The sequence below is a fragment of the Microcaecilia unicolor genome, chromosome 3, assembly GCF_901765095.1.
Source record: "Microcaecilia unicolor chromosome 3, aMicUni1.1, whole genome shotgun sequence".
NCBI lineage: Eukaryota > Metazoa > Chordata > Amphibia > Gymnophiona > Siphonopidae > Microcaecilia > Microcaecilia unicolor.
The window spans coordinates 103070753-103094988 of record NC_044033.1 but is presented as its reverse complement, the minus strand read 5'-3'; the positions used below and the strand labels follow the sequence as shown (position 1 = coordinate 103094988).

At 44.6% G+C, this 24236-nt stretch overlaps 2 protein-coding genes across 4 annotated transcripts in view; both read left to right on the top strand.

Moving 5' to 3' along the window:
- KIZ (kizuna centrosomal protein) overlaps positions 1 to 3806 on the top strand; it is a 304318-nt gene extending 300512 nt beyond the window's left edge. For both annotated transcript variants that reach the window (XM_030196224.1, XM_030196225.1), the window contains one exon: positions 3473 to 3806. In XM_030196224.1, the coding sequence (XP_030052084.1) occupies positions 3473 to 3576 (104 nt within the window). In that variant the 3' untranslated portion in view covers positions 3577 to 3806. The remainder of the gene's footprint in view (positions 1 to 3472) is intronic.
- A 1897-nt stretch (positions 3807 to 5703) lies between these two features.
- The window catches only part of XRN2 (5'-3' exoribonuclease 2), a 363942-nt gene continuing 345409 nt past the window's right edge, over positions 5704 to 24236 (top strand). Inside the window, exon 1 of one of the 2 annotated variants that reach the window (XM_030196223.1) lies at positions 5704 to 5850. In XM_030196223.1, coding sequence (XP_030052083.1) covers positions 5776 to 5850 — 75 coding nt within the window. In that variant the 5' untranslated portion in view covers positions 5704 to 5775. The remainder of the gene's footprint in view (positions 5851 to 24236) is intronic. The other variant, XM_030196221.1, reaches the window with a different exon arrangement.

The window sequence follows — 24236 nt, the reverse complement described above, 5'->3', positions numbered from 1 at the left end:
TGCTATATAGAGGGAGAAGTGAGGGAGGAGGGTAGAAATTGGGGAAGATTTATTTCAGACTTATTCTGGTAGGGGAGTGTGTGTGTTGGGGGGGGGGGGGGGTGCCAAAGCAGCTAGCATAGTGATCTTGTCAGAATGGCACAAGCTTTTTCTGCCATACCCTGCCCCCTTCCTCTGGTACAGTCATTTTCAATCCAGTCCTTGAGGCACACCTAGTCCCATCAGATTGTCAAAATATCCACAATGAACATGCATGAGAGAGATTTGCACAGACTGCCTCAGTTACATGCAAATCTAACTCAGGAATATTAATTGTGGACATTGTGAAAACTCAATGAGACTAGGTGTACCCCAAGAACTGGGTTGGGAATGGCTGCTGAGGGTGCATCATGAACTTTAACAGCCACTCTGCACATATGCCTGTAATGGGCAGTCCATAGTTGCAGTCTGCTGAGGCAGAGGCAGGGGTAGAAGCCTTATCTGGTACAAAAGAAGCTCTATTTCATTCTAGCTGTACCTTTGCTGTCCTGGAGTGCTGTGTGTAATACTGTTGCGAAAAGCACGAAAGCATTAGAGATACTGGCTAGTGAATCTTCTGTGTAAGAAAAAGGTATGCTTTGCTATCTGAGCAGCCTGTGTGGCACCTTCCATGTTTATCAGTTGGTTCTTAATGCTTTGTTTCCGAGTAAAATCCACAACAAAGAAAATGTTCCACTCAATGTGGAAACTCAAACGCGTGAAAAAATTCTTCCCGAGGGAAACATTCCGCACCCTGATACAATCAATGGTACTAAGCCACATAGACTACTGCAATGGAATCTATGCGGGATGCAAAGAACAAACCTTAAAGAAACTTCAGACCGCTCAAAACACGGCAGCCAGACTTATATTTGGAAAAACGCGATTCGAAAGCGCGAAACCCCTCCATGAAAAACTATACTGGCTCCCAATCAAAGAATGCATTGCATTCAAAATATGCACCCTGGTTCACAAAATTATCTACGGTGAAGCCGCGGGATACATGACAGACCTGATCGACCTACCAACCAGAAACACATCCGAATCAATGCGAACATATCTAAATCTGAATTACCCAAGCTGGAAAGGACTTAAATACAAATCAACCTACGCATCCAGTTTCTCCTACATAAGCACACAACTGTGGAACTACTACTAGTACTACTTATCATTTCTAAAGCGCTACTAGGGTTACGCACTCCCAAAAGCCTTGAAAATGATATATGACCACCTAAACTTCCGGAAAACACTAAAAACTTACCTGTTTCAAAAGGCATACCCCACCGATTCAACTTAAATGCCTAATCTCTGCAACACATCAAAACCAAAGTACGTAATGGACAGGACATAACACAACCCTTCCGCTGTGCCACATGAACTTTATCTCACCATAACATCACTTTGTATTTGTTCACACCGGAGTCTGCAAACGCCTCTCCGGTACTATGTAAGCCTACAAATAGGTGGGAAAATGTGGGATACAAATGTAACAAACAAACAAATAAATAAGTTATTATGGCATTCATTTGGGATGGGTAATGGGAAAGATTTTCTGTATATGTTTTCAAGCTGTTTTTCCCCTGAAGAACAGTCAATGTAAGTGTTTGATAGAATATTTAAATGAGGTTGAGTGGGCACTGAAGTGTTAAGAAAATGTTTTAAAGATTCTGGATCTAAATTTGTGAGAATGGAGACCATGAACATACTCCATTGTGCCTTCTATTCCAGATTGTGCTGATTGTCAGCAGAGCATCGCAGGAAACTCAAAAGCAGGGACAAGAATGTTAGGCATATTGTACTGAGAATGATAAAGTGTTAAGCACCAGAGATCAGGCAAGAACTCCAGATAAATGGGTTAATTTGACTTTTCTAAAATGTACAGAGCCCCTAGGTAGCCGTTTTTCAAACACAAGATGGAAATATATTTATTCTTATAATAAACAACTTTTGGCCATATGTTTTTGTAATTCTAGCGAGGTAAATAATTGAGCCAGAACTATGACTTACACTTTCAGAAATAGCTCTTGTAGTTTATGTGGTCAGTAATAATGTTTTATTATGAACTATTGATGTGTTCACAATGGGTCTGATATTCAGCCAGTGGCGGGCAGTGTGTTTGCTGTTTGTCGCCGGTGACCAGCATTGAATAGCCAGGTTTATTTTGGCCGCTAAAAAGTTAATCAGCTATGCCAATGTTCAGTGCTAACCAGTTAACTTTTTAGTATTCAAAGGTAGGCCTATTTAGGTGGCTAACTAGCATATTTTCAAAGCGCTTTAGAGTTACAAAGAGGGGCATAATCGAACGCGAACGCCCATCTCCATGGGCGTCTATCTCCGAGGACGGGTCCGCAAAGGGGCAGGCCAAACCGTATTTTCGAAAAAGATGGGCGTCCACCTTTTGTTTCGATAATACGGTTGGTGCCGGGCAAATGCATTGGATTTGGGCGGATTTGAGTTGGGCGGTATTGGTTTTCAGTGATAATGGAAACCGAAGGCGCCCAGCTCAAAAATGAACAAATCCAAGGCATTTGGTCATGGGAGGGGCCAGGATTTGTAGTGCACTGGTCCCCCTGACATGCCAGGACACCAACTGGGAACCCTAGGGGGCACTTGTAACAAAAAAAAAATTAAAATACCCCCCAAGGCCATAGCTCCCTTACCTTGGGTGCTGAGCCCCCTAAATCCCCCCCAAAACCCACTCCCCACAACTCTACACCATTAGCATAGCACTTATGGCTGAAGGGGGGCACCTAGATGTGGGTACAGTGGGTTTTGGGGCGGTTTGGAGGGCTCCTATTTACCAGCACAAGTGTAACAGGTAGGGGGGATGGGCCTGGGTCCACCTGCCTGAAGTCCACTGCGCCTACTAACAACTGCTCCAGGGACCTGCATACTGCTGTGATGGAGCTGGGTATGACATTTGAGGCTGGCAAAAAAAGTTTTTAAAGTTCTTTTTTTTTTGGTGAGAAGGGGGTTAGTGACCACTGGGGGACTCAGGGGAGGTCATCCCCGATTCCCTCTGGTGGTCATCTGGGCAGTTGGGGCACCTTTTTGGGGACTTGTTCGTGAAAAAAAATGGTTCAGGAAAAGTGACCCAAATTCTCCCTTCTGGCGTCCTTTTTTCCATTATCGGCCGTGCGTGCCCATCTCTCCTCGGCCGATAAACACGCCCCAGTCCCGCCTCCACGCCAACTTAGTTGGTTAAGTACCTCACTGGTTACTATGGAACTTTCAGGCTTATTTTCGAAAGGGAAAGACGGCCATATTTCGACCCAAATCAGGAGATGGGCGCCTTTCTCTCATGGGCACCCAAATCGGTATAATCGAAAGCCGATTTTGGGCGCCTCCAACTGCAGTCTGTCACGGGAATGGACAAAGTTGACGGGGTGGGGGGGGGGGATATTTGAAACCACGTGCTAATAGTGATTTTGCTGTTCATGATTTTTTTTTTCAGCATTCTGGGGAGAATCCGATGACAGCAATTCAGAAATTGAAGCTGCTCTTCGTCCACACAACCAAGATTCGGATCCAGATGATTTTGAGGACTTCTATAAATAACAATTTATTGTACTTCTTGTGAAAAGAAGGGAAGAAGAAAATGTTATTTTAATGGACTATTGTGTTGTCACATCCTTTTTAGTGATATATTCCAGTGATATTTCAGATGAAGCAAGTATAAAAAATTATATTATATGAGGAAATGTAGTTTATTTGAATTGTACTTCGTGGCTAAAATGGATTTTCCAACAGCACAAATTGTCACAATTATTTTGCATTCATAATTTTGTTAGGAGACAATAAATATGAAATTATTTGTTGAACACGCGCTGCTTTCCTTTTTCTTTAACTAGAAGCAGTTCAATTATAGAAATTCATAAGGCATTAGAAGGAAAAATGTATTACAAATAGCATCAGCTGGGAGGATAATTAGGGCCGTTTACTAAGTCGTGCTAGAGGTGTGTTAGCGTTTTTACTGCTAGGCACCCACAATATTCCTATGGGTTCATACACAGCGTATGCTAATTTTGTGCACATGCTAAAAACACTAGCACACCATAGTAAACAGAGCCCTTACTGATTTATTACTAACTTAAAGAACAATTTAGACTTTATTTAAAAAATGCCAAAACGTAGGAAAATACAGCACGTTAGAAAAAAAATAGATACAAGAAGAGGATGTAAAATGAGTTTATCTTGTTGGGCAGACTGGATGGACCGTTCAGGTCTTTATCTGCCGTCATTTACTATGTTACTATCAGGCTTATTTTTGAAAGTGATCGCCGGGCATCTTCGGACATAAATCGGGAGATGGCCGGCGATCTCTCAAAAGCGGCGAAATCCGTATAATCGAAAGCTGCTTTTTTGACAGCATCGCTGCTTTCCCGTCGCCGAGCCGGTGAAAGTTCAAGGGTGCGTGTTGGCGGCGTAGCAAAGGCAGGACATGGGCGGGCATGGGCATGGCTACCAGATGGCCAGCTTTCGTGGATAATGGAAAAAAAAAAAAAAGCGGCGTTAATCAGTATTGTGCCAGGTTTACTTGGTCCTTTTATTTTCACGACCAAGCCTCAAAAAGGTGCCCCAACTCACCAGATGACCACTGAAGGAAATGGGGAATGACCTCTCCATACTCCCCCGGTGGTCACCAACCCCCTCCCACATTAAAAAAAATAAAAACCTTTTTTGCCAGCCTGTATGCCAGCCTCAAATGTCATACCCAGCTCCCTGGAGCAGTTTTTAATGGGTGCAGTGCACTTCAGGCAGGCAGACCCAGGCCCATCCCCCCCCCTACCTGTTACACTTGTGGTGGTAAGTGTTGAGCCCTCCAACCCCCCCCCCCCCCAAACCCACTGTACCCACATGTAGGTGCCCCCTTCACCCATAAGGACTATGGTAGTGGTGTAGAGTTGTGGGGAGTGGGATTTGGGGGGGCTCAGCACCCAAGGTAAGGGAGCTATGCACCTGGGAGGTATGTGTATATTTTAAAAAATTTTTAGAAGTGCCCCCGGCCCTAGGGTGCCCGGTTGCTGTCCTGGCATGTCAGGGGAACCAGTGCACTACAAATGCTGGCCCCTCCCACGATAGCCGGCATTTTTTTCCATTATCGCTGAAAAAGAAAACCGGCCAAACCCGGCAAACTCTGGTATTTGGCCGGGCTAAACCGTATTATCGAAAAAAAGATGGCCGGCCGTCTTTTTCGATAATACTGTTCGAGCCAGCTGTTGCGCTGCCACCAAAATAGATCGCCGGCGACGTTCGATTATGCCCCTCCACATGACATATGTGCAAACTAAGAAAGAGATGCCTTAGAATGTTTGCCTCTTCCCTCAGTTCTCTAGGTCACATGCAGTAGTATATAGTTATCTGTTTTTTCAAACAGCGTCCTAAAATAATGAACAATGCCACAAGATCATGTGCAGAATTATTAGTTTAGAGGAGCTCCAAATCAAGTTACTGATGGCCTCCTTTAACGTGTATTAAACAGGTAATGGGGGAATGTGCTCTTTGGGTGTATACCTAGCGGCTTGACACTAGACCACCAAAACGCGTCTTCACAGACAGAACGGTAACTATACTGAACGCGCTGCACCTCTTCTTCTCGTCCTCCCTCCTCCGCCAACTCGAGAGGCGGAACTGCAGCTGCTGGCCATTCCAGTTCTCTTACGTCAGCAGAGCGCACCGGAAGTGATGTACAATCGCCCTGTCTTGTCTTTCTCTTCGGGTTTTTTCTTGCTGGTTGCTTGACTTGCTTTTACCACTATGGGAGTTCCGGCCTTCTTTCGCTGGCTCAGCCGTAAATATCCGTCCATCGTCGTGCACGTGGTAGAAGAGAAGGTGAGAGGAACCCGTTTTTCTGTTTAAAGAGAGTCCCGTTAGTCGTCGCTGTTGATTTCTGCGTTGCTTGTTCTGGTTGTATTTCCGTGACCCGGCCCGCGCATGGGCCCTGCATGCGCGGCAATCTCATCTCTGTTGTTTCTCATTAAAAGGTTACGGTAGTGGTTCTCAGGTTTTCAGGATATTCACAGTAAATATGAGAAGCATTTGCATGCTCTGCCTTTACTGCATGCAAGTCTCTCTAATGTATATTCATTGTGGATAACCTGACCGGTTGGGGTGCCTCATGGAACAGATTTGGGTTGCCCTTTATTGTTTCCTATACAGTAGCTTACCAACTGCAAGGGAGCGCTTGGTTTAGCTTACTGCTGCTATTTCACCATAGGTCTGTTGAATAGGAGTGCATCTAGGCCTTGTGCTGCTCTTTAGTAAGCATGGCTGTGTAATTTTAGTTTTCCTTTTGATTTTTTTTTTTTAGGGCAGGGGTGCCTCCCTCGATCCTCTCCAAGATGGGCTTTCAGGATTTCTACAATGAATGTTTCCATATAATGGAGGCAGTGCATTCAGATCTCATGCATATTCATTGAGAAATCCTGAAAACCCGACTGGATTATGGCCTTTGACGACCAAAGTTGGATAACCCTACCTTTCTCTGTTTTCTGGCTTTAAGGTAGTTGCTCCCAAACCTGGTCCTGGAGGCACCCTAGCCAGTCAGGTTTTCAGGATATCCACATTGAATATTCATGAGAGAGATTTGCATGCAGTGGAGGCAGTGCATGCAAATCTCTCTCAATAATAATCATTGTGGATATTCTGAAAACCTGATTGGCTGGGGTGCCTCCAGGACCAGGTTTAGGAACCACTGCTTTAGGGTATCAGAACTACAAATCCATACATGTAACGCTTTAAAACCAGACCTGGATCAACCTGTTCATTTGATGGTAGTCTGATCCTAACAGTGACAGCGGAAGAGATGATAACCTAATAGAATACTGTAAATGGGTTTTCATAGTTAAACTATTCTTTGTGGACAGATTTTGATTAGTTTTGTTTATATTATTTCATGGGTTAGATGAGGGTTATTAGGTGGTATAACGTTTGTATTTAAATATGTTTAAAAAGGGAAATGGGTTAGCTGGGGAATTGAGAAAAATAGTAATGATGTATTTTAACTCTTGTATTTCAATATTCTAAAAATTTTATTGTTAAGTACATTGTGATCTTTGTAGTAATGCTATATGCTGAGTTATGTGAATAAATGTAATAGAACTGAATCAACAATTTTTTATATATAGCTTTTTTAAATGAGTTTTAGGCTTCATTATACTTTCCAAATTCAAAATTAAAGTAAGAGACAATCAGGTGCATAACTTATTTCTTTGTTAGATTTTTAATAGCTGAGTGTTCATATGCCTGTCTTATGAAAAGTGTTGGGTACAGGTTTAAGTTAAAGAGCCTTTACTAAACATTAGCATGTGCTAGTAGACATAAGAGCGTACGTTAAGTGCCATATGGCCCATAGGTATAAGGGCACATGGCATTTAGTAAATGAAGCCCAGAATTGGGCGCCGAAAAAAAATTTCCACTCAAATGTTATTCTGTACATAAGAACATAAGAGTAGCCATACTGGGTCAGACCAATGGTCCATCTAGCCCAGTATCCTGTTTTCTAAACAGTGGTCAAACCAGGTCACAAGTACCTGGCAGAAATCCAATTAGCAGCAACATTCCATGCTACCAATCCCGCGGCAAGCAGTTGCTTCTCTATATCTGTCTCAATAGCAGACTATGGACTTTTCCTCCAGGAATTTGTCCAAACCTTTTTTTAAACCCAAATACGCAAACCGCTGTTACCACATCCTCCAGCAAAGAGTTCCAGAGCTAAACTATTCGTTGAGTGATAAAATATTTCCTCCTATTTGTTTTAAAAGTATTTCCATGTAACTTTCTCGATTTCCCCAACTCTTTTGGCATGAGTAAAAAATCGTTTTACTTCTATCATTTTACACCACTCAGGATTTTGTAGACCTCAATCAATTCTCATCTCATACGTCTCTTTTCCAAGCTGAAGAGCTCTAACCTCTACAGCCTTTTCTCATATGGGAGGAGTTCCATCCCCTTTATCATTTTGGTCGCTCTTCTTTGAACCTTTTCTAATTCTGCTATATCTTTTTTGAGATATATCGAACAGAACTGAATGGAATAGTCGAGGTGCAGTTGCACCATGGAGCAATACAAAGGTATTTATAGTATTTTCGGTCTTATTCGCCATCCCTTTCCTAATAATTCCTAGCATCATGTTTGTTTTTTGGCCACCACTGAGCAGAAGATTCCAGCGTATTATCTACAACTAGTAAAAAAAAGCCCGTTTCTGGAACGAATGAAACGGGCGCTAGCAAGGTTTTCCTGGGAGTGTGTATGTTTGAGAGAGAGAGCCAGAGTGAATGTGCGGGTATGTGACAGTGTGTGTGTAAGAATGAGAGTGTGTGACAGGGCCCCCTCCCCTGTTCCTAATGCCCCTCACCCCGTTCCCTCCCCTCCTTTTCCTCCTCCTTCCCACACTTTGGGTTCCTTAAGGCTTTCAAAAGTCTATGTACCCCCGTGGCCCTAACGCCCAGTATCCGGATACCCCACCGCTTTCCTCCTCACCCCTCCCCCAAGATGTAATACTTTCACGCCCTTCATTTAAAAAAAAAAAAGTGTCCTATCTACCCTGTGTACAAATGCCCGGCATTCAGATTGTGTTCCTCTCGTAAATTCCCCCCCCCCCCCCCCCCCCCCCCCGCCGAACACTTTTGGTTTCTTCAGTCTTTTAAAACTCTCCTATGTACCCTGTGTGCTAATGGCCAGCATTGAGATTGTTTTCCTGTCCCAAATTTGCATGTCTTTCAGTCATTCACAACTCCCCCCCCCCCCCCCCCCCACTTCTCCAGTTAACACTTTCGTTTCCTTCAGTCTTTTAAAACTCTCCTATCTACCCTGTGTCCTAATGGCCAGCATTCAGATTGTTTTCCTTTCCCAAATGTTCATGTCTTTCAGTCGTTCAGAACGCCCCCTCCCCCCCAATTAACACTTTCGGTTCCTTCAGTCTTTTAAAACTCTCCTATCAACCCTGTGTCCTAATGGCCAGCACTTAGATTGTTTTGCTTTTCCAAATTGTCTGTCACTGATGTCAGTGCGTGCCTGCCTAGCAGACCACTTCCAGCAGGCACTGTCCCAGGCACATCCTGTTGGAGCTGTTGGAGGTGAGAATTATTATATAGCATATGGAAACATGACAGAAGATAAAGGCCAAATGGCCAATCCAGTATGCCCATCCTCCTTAACCAATAACTCTTCCTTTTCCTAAGGAATCTCACGAGTCTGTCCCACACTTCCTTAAATTCTGAAACAGTCCTCGACTCCACGACCTCCACCGGGAGGTCATTCCACTCTTCCCCCACCCTTTCCCTGAATGAATACTTTACTTTCTTAGATTCTTCCTATGCCTATTTCCTCTTATCTTCATCTTATGCCCCCTTCATTCCAGATTTTTCCATCATTTGAAAAAGGCTCACTTCCTGTAAAGCCCCTGACATATTTAAATGTCTTTATCATATCTCTCTTCCAGCGTATACATGTTGAGGTTCATAAGCCTGTCTCTATATGTTTTATGTCCAAGACCACTTACCAGTTTTGTAGTTACCCTCTAGACTGATTCCATCCTGTTTATATCTTTCTGTATTTGTGGTCTCCAGAATTGCAAATAGAACTCTAAATGGGGCCGCACCAGAGACTTATACGAAGGCACCATCACCTTTTTGTTCCTGCTGGTCATCTCTCTCTTTATGCACCCAAACATCCTTCTGGCTATGACTGTCACTTTTTCTACTTGTTTGGAACCTTTAAGGTCATCAGACACAATCACCCCCAAGTCCTGCTCTTCCTTTGTACACAGAAGCACTTCACCCCTTTTATTGTACCGTTCTCTCTGAATCTTAGTTGCCAAATAATGAACCATTCCTCAAGCTTCGCTAGGTCCTTCCTCATGTCATCCACACCTTCCAGGATGTCCACCCTGTTGCAGAGCTTGGTATCATCCATAAAGAGACAAACCTTACCAGACAGCCCTTCTACAAAATCACTCACAAAAATATTAAAAAGATCTGGCCCCGGGACTGATCCCTGTGATACTCCATAACATCCCTATCTTCAGACCATGCTCCATTTACCACTACCCTCTGTCTCCTTCCATTCAACTAGTTTTTAACCCAGTCAGTTACTCTTGGTCCCATGTCAAGGGTACTAAGAGGCATATTTTCAAAGCACTTAGCCTTCCAAAGTTCCATAGGTTTCTGTGGAACTTTGGAAGGCTAAGTCCTTTGAAAATATGACTCTATGTTTATTTATGAGTCGCCTGTGTGGAACCGTGTCAAAGGCTTTGCTGAAATCTGAGTACACTACATCTAGCATCCCTCCCTCATCCAACTGTTTGGTCACTCAGTCAAAGAAATCAATCAGATTCATTTGACACGACCTGCCTCTAGTGAAGCCATGCTGCATTCAGTTTGATAAACCTTATAATCTTCTGCTTTAAAAGCGTTTTCATTAGTTTACTCACCCCTGAGGTCAGACAGACAGGTCTATAATTCCCAACCTCCTCCTTACTTCCACTCTTGTGCAAATGGACTACATCTGCCCTTCTCCAGTCCTCCAGGACCACGCCGGACTCTAAGAAGTCTATCAGCAGAGCCATCAGAACTTCTCAGAGTTCCTTGAGCACCCTTGGATGTATCTCATCAGGCTCCATCACTTTATTTACTTTTATTTTAGCTAGCTCCTCAACAACACCTAGATCTTTTTCTTCAGTGCTAACCCCCATGGTGGACCCTAGCATCAGGTAACTATGATTTGGATTATTCTTTCCAGTGCATCACCTTGCATTTGTCTACATTAAATTTCATCTGCCATTTGGATCCCATTCTTCCAATTTCCTAAGGTCTTCCTGCAATATTTCACAGACCACTCATGTTTTAGGAACCTTTAATAGTTTTGTATCACCTTCAAATTTAATCACCTCACTTGTTGTTCTGATTTCCATATCATTTATAAATATGTTAAATAGCACTGGTCCCAGTACAGATCCCTGCGGCACTCCATCCTCCTCCATTGAGAAAAATGACCATTTAACCCTACCCTCTGTTTTCTGTCCAATTACCAATTCCTAATCCATACCAGAACCTTGCTTCTTATCCCATGGCTCTTTAATTTTCTCATGAGTCTCAGGAACTCTCAGGAACTTTATCAAAAGCTTTCTGAAAACCTAGATACACTACATCAGCTGGCTCACCTTTATCCACATGTTTATTCATGCCTTCAAAGAAATGAAGCAAATTGATGAGGCAAGCCTTCCCTTGGCTGAACCCATGCTGACTCTGACCCATTAAACCATGTTTGTCTATGTGTTCTGTAATTTTATTCTTTATAATAGTTTCCACTATTTTGCCCGGCACTGACGTGTAGCTTACCAGTCTATAATTTCCTGGATCACCCCTAGAACCCGTTTTAAAAATCGGTGTCACATTGGCCACCCTCCAGTCTTCAAATACTACGGATGATTTTATCGACAGGTTCATATTACTAACAGTAGATCAGTAATTTCATGCTTAAGTTCTTTCAGTACCCTTGGATGTATGCTGTCCAGGTGATTTACTGCTCTTAATTTGTCAGTTTGACTCATTACATCTACCACGTTCACCGGGATGTCTTTCAGTTCCTCCAAATCATCATCCTTGAAAACCATTTCCGGTACACACATATCTCTTATATCTTCTTCCATAAAGATAGAAGCAAACCATTCAGTTTCTCCGCTATAATGGACACTTAAAGATGAACACCTAATATGGAATAGTATTGAGTGCTGATTTTTGGTTCCAAAATTTAGGCACCTCATCAAGAAACATACAGATAGCATCCAAACTCTCTTTCCAAACTTCATCTGCTGCTGCCTCTTCTAGGAAGTTTTCGAGTGGGCCAAGGTGGTGACCCTGCTACTCTCATAGCATAGGTTTCCAGAACCTCTTGGTACAGCGTGTTCAACCTGTCCAGTCCTGCACTCAGAATCCCCAGCTGGCTCTACTGTTGAAGCAAAGGACTTTGACAGGTTCCAGGAGAGCATAACTGCGCTCAAAGTAATCGCCCCGGACGGCTTACCGGTAGTGGGTAGGCTGAATTACCACCAACACAGGTGGCTCCTTGTAACCTCCAATTGGTAGGTTCTTCAAATAGTCCGTCTCGGTTATACCCTGCTTTGGCATCAGTGATCACCAAATTGCTCACCAGTAGCTTCGTACTCTCAGCACAAGTAGGTACTTGTAGAGGAAGTCTCCACCCTTCTACAGGTCAATGTGGTCAAACCCATGCCCCCAGGTGAAGAAGGTAAGGGATTCTATCCCAGGTACTTCCTTATGCCCAAAAAGATTAGGGGTGGGGGGAGTTTGTCTTATCCTAGACCTAAGGGCCCTGAACATCCTGATCTTCTCTTTGACCAGGAATTTGATTTCCCTGGCTCCCTTCTCCCTATGATTTAGGATAATGATTGGCTATGGTTTCTGGACTTGAAGAATGCCCAAACCTACATTTTGATACTTCCCAGTCACAGGAGGTCACTCAGATTTCAGATATGGAAATACCATTGCCAGTACTGCGGTCTTCTATTTTGCCTCACATTAGATCCCAGGGTATATGCCCAACTGCCTGATATTCAGTGCTGTTTAACCAGTCAGAACGGCTGACGACCAGTTAAATAGTGCTTAATTGGCTATCCGCTGATACTCAGTGGGGGATAACCAGCTATCCCCTGCTGAATATCCCTGGTTAGCGGATAGCTGGTTATATCGCACGATATAACTGGCTATCCGCAGATTTTTAAAGCGGGTTTAGCGTTCATATTTAGCCGCGTCAAACCCTAAAATATCTTTGGCCAGTTTGAAGATAAGTCTGAATAGCAACTTAGCTGCTTATCTTCAAACCGGCCATAATTAACGCAGTAATTCAATGCTGGTCACCGGAAACTGCCCGGTATTGAATGTCCGTGCTTAGCGCAGACAGTGGGAGTTAGCCGGTCTAGCTCCCATGGTCTGAATATCGGCCCCCAAGTGTTAAGCGGTAGTAGTGGTGTATTTATGCAGACTGGGACTATATGTGTTTCCCTACCTATACAATTGGCTAGTTGAGCATGTCACAGGAAAGCTACACCTAACTATTCGGGTGTTAGAGCTCCTAGGCTTTGTCATACACTACCCCAAGCCCCACCTACTTCTGGTCCAGCAATTGGAGTACATAGGAGCCCTGCTAATACATTGCAGACTCCTATGTACTCCCACAAGCAAGAGCAGACACCTTGCCAGCATTAGTCTTTCATGTCCGCAGCAGTAAGTATGTCACAGATCAGCAAATGTTGAGATTGATGGGCTACATGTCCTCATCAACAGTGCATGTCCGTCCCATGGCACAGCTCCATTTGAGAGCGGCTCAGTGGACCCTAGCTTTCTAGTGGTCTCAGGCGGCTGGAAATCTAGCAGATAAAATCCAGATTCTGCCAGAGTTAACACATGCTCTTCTCTAGTGGGCAGTTTGATCAGATTTGACTGTGGAACTACCATTCCAAATTCCACCTCCTCACAAGGTGTTAACAACAGATGCATCCTGCCTAGATGGGGAGCTCATGTAGATAGGCTTCACACCCAGGGAACTTGGTCTGCTCAGGAAACAGATCTTCATATAAATGTCCTTGAGCTGAGGGCCATTTAGAATGCTCTAAAGGCTTTTAGATAGCGACAACAGAACCAAATTATTCTCATTCAAATAGAGAGCTAGGTTGCAATGTTCTATGTAAACAAGCAGGGAGGTACAGGTTCCTACCTCTTGTGTCAGGAAGCAGTGGGCCCTCCTTCAGTGAATGTTACTTTGAGCCATGTACCTAGCAGGAAAGGACAACTGCCAGGTGGACAGATTGAGCAGGGTATTGCAACCACACGAGTTGTCTCTCTACATGGGCGTAAGACCTCAATATCTGAGCATGGGGCACCTCTTTGGTTGATCTTTTTGCCATTTATTTAAAAAACAAAGTCCCCCAGTTCTGTTCCAGGCTCAGATCACATGGCACACTAGTGTCAGATGCTTTTTCCTGCTTCGGGGGAAGGGACTTCTGTATGTTTATCCTCCTCTACCTCTCATAAGGAAGACTTTGCTGAAACTCAAGCAAGACCAGAGAACTGTTACCTTCGTTGTGCCTTGTGACTGAGGAAAATCTGGTTTTCTCTTGAAGTTGTCCCTGAAGATCCATGGAGCTTAGAATATTTTCTGACCCTCATCACGCAGAACGAGGATCAGTTATATTCCATGTATTAAAAGAGGAGGAAGGAAGGCCAAATGATAGTCAACATGGTTAAAAAGTGAGGCGAAGGAAGCTATTAGAGCTATAAGAAAATCCTTCAGAAAATGGAAAAATGGTGCGAGTGAAAATAATCAGAAACAACTAAAGGAATTGCAGGTCAAATGCAAAGTGCTGATAAGGAAGGTAAAGAAAGACTTTGAAAAAAAGATTGCATTGGAGGCAAAAACACTTAGTAAAAACTTATTTTTTAGGTATATTAGAAGCAAGAAGCCGGCAAAAGAATCAGTTGGACTGCTAAATGAGGAGTAAGAGGGGCACTCAGGAAAGACAAAACCACAGCAGATAGATTAAATGAATTCTTTGCTTCGATATTCACCGAGGAAGATTTGGGAGAGATACTGGTGCCAGAAATGGTATTCAGAGCTGATGAGTCAGAGAAACTGAATGAAATCTCTGTAACCCTGGAAGATGTAATGGCACAGTTTGACAAATTGAAGAGTAGCAAATCACCTGGAAAGGATGGTATTCATCCCAGAGTACTGCTAGAATTGAAAAATGAACTTGCAGAGCTATTGTTAGTAATATCTAATTTATGTTTAAAATCGAGCATGGTATTGGAAGATTGGAGGGTGGCCAATGTAACGACGATTTTTAAAAAAGGTTCCAGTGGTGATCCGGGAAGTATTAGAGTGGTGAACATGATGTCGGTGACAGGCAAAATGGTAGTGTAAAGACCAAAATTACAGAGCATGTTCAAAAGCATGGATTAATGAGACAAGAGGTGTATTTTCAAAGCACTTAGCCTTACAAAGTTCCTTAGGTTACTATGGACCTTTGTAAGGCTAAGTGCTTTGAAAATGAGCCCCAAAGCCAACATGAATTTAGTGTCAGGAAATCTTGCATCACCAATCTACTACATTCCTTTGAAGTGGTGAACAAACGCGGGTAAAGGTAAGCCGGTCAATATTGTGTATCTGGATTTGCAAAGGGCATTTGACAAATTACCTCTTGGAAGACTCCAGAGGAAATTGGAGAGTCATGGGATAGGAGGTAGTGTTCTATTGTGTATTAAAAACTGGTTAAAGGATAGAAAACAGTGAGATTAAGTGGGCAGAATTTTCAGTGGAGAAAGGTAGGTAGTGGGGGTCTGTGCTAGGACCACTGCTTTTTAACATATTTATAAATGATCTAGAGATGGGAGTAACTAGTGAGGTAATTAAATTTACTGACGACACAAAGTTATTCAAAGTTGTTAAATCGCAAGAGGATTGTGAAAAATTATAAGAGGACCTTACAAGACTGGGAGACTGGGCACCCAAATGGCAGTTGACATTTAATGTGAGCCAATGTAAATTGATGCAAATAGGAAAGAGGAACCTGAACTATAGCTGCATGATGCGGGGTTCCACGTTAGGAGTCACAAACCAGGAAAGGGCTCTAGGTGTCATCATTGATGTTATGTTGAAACTCTCTTCTCAGTTTGGGGCAGCGGCTAAGAAAGCAAGTAAATGTTAGGTTGTATTAGGAAAGGAATGGTAAACAAAAATGAGGATGCTATAAAAATGCCTTTGTATCGCTGCATGGTGCAACCACATCTCCAATACTGTGTGCAGTTCTGGTCACCGCTTCACAAAAAAGATATAGTGGAATTAGAAAAGGTACAGCGAAGGGAGACAAAAGTGATAAAGGGGATTCAATGACTTCCCTATGAGGAAAGGCTAAAGTAGGTGAGGCTCTTCTGCTTAGAGAAGAGACGCTAAGGGGAGATATGATAGTGGTCTATAAAATAATGAGTGGATTGGAACAGGTAAAGGTGAATCACTTGTTTTACTCTTTCCAAAAATACTAGGACTAGAGCGCACGCAATGAAGCTACAAAGTAGTAAATTTAAAACAAATCGGAGAAAATATTTCTTTACTCAGTGTGTAATTAAACTAGAATACGTTTTAATCCCTGGCCCTCACTGCTTAGATGTTGAGAGCGTAGGATTTGAATCCTTAGAATTACCGGAATGAGTCTCCTGAATTTTGTTGGCGTCCACTAAAGACTCCTCAAAGAGGTGTTATTCAGTTAAGTGGAAGAGGTTTCCCATCTGGTGTGAGGGCAAGGCCTTAGATCCGTTCATCTTCCCTGCACAAAACTGCTTGAATACTTCCTGCACTTTTCTAAGTCTGGTTTGAAAAACAACTGCTCTCTGGACTTGAAGGATGCATACACTCACATCCCAATGCTTCCAGCCCACCGGAAGTATCTGCATTTCGGCTGGAAACACATCACTACCAGTACTGCATATTGCCCTTTGGCCTCACTTGACGCAGACTGAGAGTCCATGTATTCCCTTAACTTGACGATTGACTGTTGAAGAGCACGTTGGAGGACTGTGCTCGAGAGGCCATGCAAAGGACTATTCGGGTGCTAGAGCTACTAGGGTTCGTTATAAACTACCCCAAGTCCCACCTTCATTCTGTTCAACAATTGGAATTCATTGGAGCCCTGCTCGATACACAATAGGTTCGAGCTTTTCTCCCAGGACCGACTGGAGCAGACACTCTAGTTGTGCTGTCGTCTCATTTGAACCTCGCAGCAGCAGGTCACAGCACGGCAGATGTTGAGGTTGTTGGGCCGCATGGCTTCCACAGTTTGTGACACCCATGACACACCTTCACATGAGATCCACTCAGTGATTTCAAGCTACGGGAGTTCTAGCAGATGTCATCCGAGTGTCTCCAGAGCTTGTTCACGCTCTGCTCTGGTGGACCATTCAATCCCATTTGACTCTGGGAGTAACTTTCCAAATTCCTCAGCCTCAAAAGGTACTGACGACAGATGCATCTCTCCTCAGTTGGAGAGCTCATGTAGATGGGCTTCACACTCAGGGAGCCTCATCTCAACAGGAAGCAGGTCTTCAGATCAATCTTCTGGAGCTCCGATCGATCTGGAATGCTCTAAAGGCTTTCAGAGATCGGCTGTCCAACCAAATTATGCTCATTCAAACAGACAACCAGGTTGCAATGTATTATATCAACAAGCAGGGGGGCACCGAATCACGCCTTCAGTGTCAGGAGGTCGGATGTGGCGCTGGGCTTGCCAGCATGGCATGTCCCTTCGGGCCACTTATCTGGTGGGCAAAAACAGTCTGGCTGACTGAGTAGGGTTATGCAACTGCACGAGTGGCCCCTCAACATGAGATTTGCCTGTGAGATCTTCTGCATGTGGGACACACCCTTGGTGGATCTCTTTACCACTCAACTGAATCACAGGGTTCCTCGGTTCTGTTCCATACATCATGCTCATGACAGGCTAGTGTCAGATGCCTTCCTCCTGCATTGGGGGATAGGTCTTCTGTATAAGTATCCTCCTATTCCTCTGGTGGGAAAGACTTTGCTGAAACTCCGGCAAGAGTATGGGACCATGATGTTGATTGCACCTTACTGGCCGTGGCAGATTGGGTTCCCTCTTCTTCTGGAGTTATTCTCCAAAGAACCGTGGAGATTGGAATGTTTTCTGACCTTCATTATGCAGAATGAGGTATCTCTTCTGCATCCCAACCTTCAGTCTTTGGCCCTCACAGCCTGAATGTTGAGAGCCTAGAATTTGCTTCTTTGGGTCTGTCAGGGTGGCTCCCGAGTCTTGCTGGCTTCCAGGAAAGATTCCACTAAGAGGTGTTATTCTTTCAAATGGGGGAGGTTTGCCATCTGGTGTTGAGGACAAGGCCCTAGATCCTGTTTCCTGCTCTACACAGACCCTACTTGAATACCTTCTCAAGACTAACTCCGTAACACCTCAGCACTATTAGTGCTTATCATCACTGTATAGAGGTTAAGCCCATCTGTGGTCAGCCTCTAGTTGTTTGCTTCATGAGAGGTTTGTAATAAGAAACAGCATAAGGAATGTCAAGTCAAATGCAAAGCGCTGATAAGGCAAAGAGGGACTTTGAAAAAAAGATTGCATTGGAGCCAAAAACACATAGTAACATTTTTTTTAGGTATATTAAAAGCAAGAAGCCGGTAAAAGAATCGGTTGGACCTCTAGATGACCAAGGGGTAAAAGGGGCAATCAGGGAAGACAAAGCCATAGCAGAGAGATTAAATGAATTCTTTGCTTCGGTCTTCAAAGCTGACGAGTCAGAGAAACTGAATAAAATTTCTATGAACCTGGAGGATTTAATGGGGCAATTTGACAAACTGAAGAATAGCAAATCTCCTGGACTGGATGGTATTCATCCCAGAGTACTGATAGAATTGAAAATGAACTTGTGGAACTATTGTTAGTAATATGTAATTTATCTTTAAAATCAAGCGTGGTACCGGAAGTTTGGAGGGTGGGCAATGTAATGCCGATATTTAAAAAAGGTTCCAGAGGGTATCCGGGAGCCTGATGTCGGTGCCGGGCAAAATGGTAGAGACTATTATAAAGAACAAAATTACAGAGCATATTCAAAAGCATGGATCAATGGGACAAAGCCATGAATTTAGTGAAGGGAAATCTTGCCCTCACCAAGCTATTACATTTCTTTGAAGGGGTGAACATACATGTGGATAAAGGTGAGCCAGTTGATATTATGTATATGGCTTTTCAAAACGCGTTTGACAAAGTACCTCATGAAAGATTCCAGAGGAAATTGGAGAGTCATGGGATAGGAGGTAGTGTCCTATTGTGGATTAAAAGCTGGTTAAAAGATAGAAAAAGAGCGAGCAGGTTTATATGGTCAGTATTCTCAATGGAGAAGGGTAGATAGTTTCCCCAGGAGTTTGTGCTGGAACCGCTCCTTTTTAACATATTCATAAATGACCTAGAGATGGGAGTAACTAGTGAGGTAATTAAATTTGCTGATGACACAAAGTTATTCAAAGTTGTTAAATCGCAAGAGAATTGTGAAAAATTACAAGAGGACCTTACAAGACTGAGAGACTGGGCGTCTAAATGGCAGTTGATGTTTAATGTGCAAAGTGATGCATGTGGGAAAAAGGAACCCGAATTATAGCTACGTCATGCAAGGTTCCATGTCGGGAGTCACCGTCCAAGAAAGGGATCTTGGCAGCGTCGTTGATCATACATTGAAACCCTCTGCTCTTTGTGCTGCGGCGGCTAAGAAAGCAAATAGAATGTTAGGTATTATTAGGAAAGGAATGGAAAACAAAAATGAGGACGCTATAATGCCTTTGTATTGCTCCATGGTGCGACCACACCTTGAATATTTTGGTCACCACATCTCAAAAAAGATATAGTGGAATTAGAAAAGGTACAGAGAAGGGCAACAAAAATGATAAAGGGGATGGGACGACTTCCCTATGAGGAAAGGCTGAAGCGGCTAGGCCTCTTCAGTTTGGAGAAAAGACGGCTGAGGGAAGGTATGATAGAGGTCTATAAAATAATGAGTGGAGTGGACTGGGTAGACGTGAATCGTTTGTTTACTCTTTCCAAAAATACTAGGACTAGCGGGCATGCGAAGAAGCTACAAAGTAGTAAATTTAAAGCAAATCAGAGAAGTTTTTCTTCACTCAACATGTAATTAAACTCTGGAATTTGTTGCCAGAGAATGTGGTAAAGGCGGTTAGCTTAACAGGGTTTTTAAAAAAGGTTTGTACGGCTTTCTAAAGGAAAAGTCCATAGACCATTATTAAAATGACTTGGGGAAAATCCACTCCTTATTTCTGGGACAAGCAGCATAAAATGTATTGAACTTTTTTTTTAATCTTGCCAGGTATTTGCGACCTGGATTGGCCACTGTTGGAAACAGGATGCTGGGCTTGATGGACCTTTGGTCTGTCCCAGTGTGGCAATACTTATGTACTTACTTCTTTGTCAAAGCCCCCTGTCAAACCTCCACCTGTGTTCTGGGAGCTCAATCTTGTTCTCACCCAGCTGATGAAATCTCCTTTCAAGCCACCAAATTCCTGCTATCTGAAGTACATGACCTGGAAGATCATTTTCTTCGTGGCGGTTACTTCAGCTCGCAGGGTCAGTGAGCTTTAGAGTCTAGTAGTGGGTGCACCTTATACAAAGTTTCATCATAACAGAGTAGTCCTCTGCATGCCCACACCCTAAATTCCTAGCAAAGGTTGTGTCGGAGTTCCATCTGAACCAGTCGATTGTCTTGCCAACATTGGCCTATTATGTGGAGCGGACATGGGCCCACGGGCAGTCCGCCTAACTATTTGTTTCTTTTGATCCCAACGGGATTGAGGTCGCCATCGGGGAAACGTACATCTAATTGCCTGGCAGGTTGTATTTCTTTCACTTATGCCCAAGCTGGGCTGACCCTAGAAGGTCAGGTCCAGGCTCACAATGTCAGAGCCATGGCTGCGTTGGTAGCCCGCTTGCCTCTATTGAAGAAATTTGCAAGGGTGCGATATGTTCTTCATTCAACACATTCACATCTCATTACTGCCTTGAGCAGGATACCCGATGCGACAGTCGTTTCAGGAAGACAGTGTTTCAGAATCTATTTGGAGTCTAGAATCCAACTCCACCCCCATGCCCATTTTCTTCTGTTCCAGGCTGCACTCTCAGTTTGCATATAGTTTCAGATTGATTTGAGTTATGTCCTCGTTGTTACGAGGCCCAATTGACTAATGTTTGTTGTTTTTGGTGAGCCTGGATGGTAGGAATTCCCCATTTGTGATTATTAATGACCTGCTTGTTCTTGGAGAAAGCAAAGACATTTACCTGTAGCAGGTATTCTCCAAGGGCAGTAGGCCTTATATTCTCACAAACCCTCCCACCTTCCTTAGGAGTCGCTCCTCTTTTTTCTTTTATTTTTTTATGCTGTAGTATTTAACTGCGGCAACCGCGCCCTCGCCGATGGAGGCTTGTCTCGCGATGGGGCATGTCTCGCGCTCCACAAGGCTCTGTAAAGCTTGTTATAAGCTCTGGACCGGGCAATGCGGCGCCACGTTACCCACTTGTGATAATATGAAGCCTGCTGCCCTTGGAGAAGATCTGCTACAGGTAAGTATCTTCGCTTTATTGAACAAATAAACTGACAGTTATAGAATAATAATATACATTCAAATTTCTTTTTCCATATATAACGTTCCCTCTTCCTCCCCCCATCCACCAACTGAATATAATCTATTATACAAATATCAAAGACATATATTAGTAGAATCCCAATATAATTCACATATGCTTCTAATCCTTAAACAAGGGATCCGTTCACTATCCAATTAACACTTATACACTCTTTTATAAACATATCTCTAAACCAACTCCCTTCCCCAAAATGATACCTGTGGCACTTTGCAGTCAAATGATAGCACCTGGTATCACATCCAGTTTTCTATAACCCTAAAAACAGTTTGAGAGAAAAGAACCAAACCATTGTAAAATTAAGCCTTGAAAGGCCTATTTCCTTGTCATCAAGCAGATGAAGCCATTACGTATGGGTTATGTCCATCTACCAGCAGGGGAGATAGAGAGCACTCAAACTCTCACAGTGCCCTCTTGGCCAGCTAGCTCCACTGCCTCTTCAGTATTCTCTATCTCCCCTAGCAGGGTGGCTGCAGCTTGTTCGAGCTCCAGAAAAATCTGCCGGGAGGTGGTTCCTGGCTTGCCAGTTGTTAACCGGGGTGTTGGAGGCTATAGCAGCCTCACTTTAAAGGCACATAGGATAGCCCTTTCCCTGCCTTACCCATACCTCTGTGGATGTGGACATATTGCCTTGCTTTCCCTGTCCTTACCCACCAACAGTGGATGCAGGCATATAGGTTCGCCCTTTCCCTGCCTTTCCCACTCATCTGAGCCTCCGGAGTCTTCAATACCTCTGCTTTCCTCACAGCTTAAAAGAAAAAAAAAAAAAGTTGCGTCGCGTTTTTAAACGCAGAGACGCTGGAACAGAGGTTTTTTTGACCTGATTTTCAGTAGGATCGTAGTTGTACACTAGATCCTTTGAGGTAAGAGTGTTTTCCAACTCCTCCGGGGTGGGCCCGCGATCGGGGCGATTTTGGTGCGAAACCGCCATCTTGGATTTTACCGCCGTTTTTCGGCAATGGCTGCGGACAATGTAAAGCGCTGTTCCACTTGTGGCAAGCGCAAATCAGCAGCACGGCTCTGTAAATCGTGCTGTACTGGCGTAGGAGCCGACCCGAGCATGGCGAGCGATGTTTCTTCCCGCTCTGAGCTGGCAGCGGGCGCCATTTTGCTTACACCACATGGCGCGGCCTCCGTGGACACGGAGAGACCTGAGCCGGGTGGGGCACCTCGAGATGAGGTTATTTCAGGAGTGGCTAGCACCGGACAGGATTTGGGTGCCCAGGGTGAGATTTTCTCCCCGGATTTTGTGCTTTTGCTGCATAAAGCATACATGATGAAAAGAGCCCTTCCTCAAGGGTCGCCTGAGGCTCCTCTGATTGCCCCCCCGATGGATTCTGGCCTGGGACTGCCCAGTGAGGCTTTTTTCCCGGATGCTTGGCCTAAAGATAAGCGCAGAAGGGTTAATTCCCCTTCAGATTGTGGTGCACCTTTCCCCCCCCCCCCCCCCCCCCCCCCCCGTGGTCGGGGTGTGAGGATTCGGAGAACTCTGACAGACGTTCTTGGGCTGAGGAACCAGAGTCAGGTGCGGATTTACCACAGGATCTGGATGATCCCTCCGCGGTGAGGATTTTCCACCGTGATGAGCTGCCAGCGCTTATTTCAGATACCCTGCAGGCCCTCTCGATTGAAGATCCTGACAGTGGCATGGCCTCCTCGGGTAATCCCAGGATGGCTAGTACCAAGAAAGCTGCTCGGGCCTTCCCTTTGCATGACTCCATCCTAGAGCTTGTTTCGGCTCAGTGGGCTGACCCCGAGGGACCTTTGAGAGTTTCCAGGGCTATGGGGCAGTTATACCCTCTGTGTGAGGGACATATGGCTCGTTTTCAAATGCCTACAGTGGATGCCCTAGTCACTGCGGTGACAAAGAGAGCTACCCTCCCTGTTGAAGGAGGTGTTGCCCTGAAGGATGCTCAAGACCGTAGGCTGGAAACAGCATTGAAACGGTCCTTTGAAATTGCAGGTCTCACTGTTCGGGTGTCTGCATGCAGCTGTTAGAGCCTGCCTAGCTTGGCTGCAACAGGCAGTGGCTCAGCCCGGAGATGGAGCGGAGCCCTTCTTGGATGTGGCTCCGCGGATGGAGGTGGCCTTGTCCTTTCTGGCTGATGCCCTTTATGACCTTGTCAGCTTCGGCTATACAAATGGCAGTAGCAGTGGCGGCTCGCCGTCGTCTGTGGCTACGACACTGGGCAGTGGACATGGCCTCTATGCAAAGGTTGGTGAAGTTGCCTTTTCAAGGACTTCTCCTATTTGGTGAGGAGTTGGAGAAAATTGTGAAAGGCCTGGGTGATCCAAAACCCCAGCGCTTGCCCGAAGATGGGCAGAGGCCTTCCTCTAAGGGCCAGGCGGTCCACTCCTCGTACAGACCTCGCTTCCGTGAAGCTAGAAGGTACCGCCCGGGGCGTTCTGCAGGGTTCACTTCACGTGCCCGTGGTCAGCAGAGGAACTCCTTTCGCTCGGACAAGCGTTCCGCAGCCGGTGGCTCAAGAGCAGGAGTTCAAGGGCGACCCTCTCAATGATGGTGCGCCGGCCCTCTCCTCGATGCCTGTCATCGGAGGACGGCTTTCCCTCTTTGTCGAGGAGTGGGCCAAGATTTCCTCAGATCAGTGGGTTCTGGACCTGATCAGAGATGGATACAGAATAGAATTCAACGCCCCAGTAAGAGACGTGTTTGTGGAGTCCCGATGCGGTTCTGCCGTCAAACGGGCGGCGGTGGAGGAGACTTTACAAGGTCTGATTCAGTTGGGGGCAGTGACCCCGGTGCCTCCCGCCGAGCAAGGCTGCGGCCGATACTCCATCTACTTTGTGGTGCCGCGAAAAGGTGGGTCCTTTCGTCCTATTCTGGACTTAAAAGAAGTGAACAAGTCCCTTAGAGTGCAGCATTTCCACATGGAATCCCTGCGCTCCGTCATTGCGGCGGTACAGCCAGGAGAGTTTCTCACGTATCTAGACCTGAAAGAAGCTTACTTGCACATAC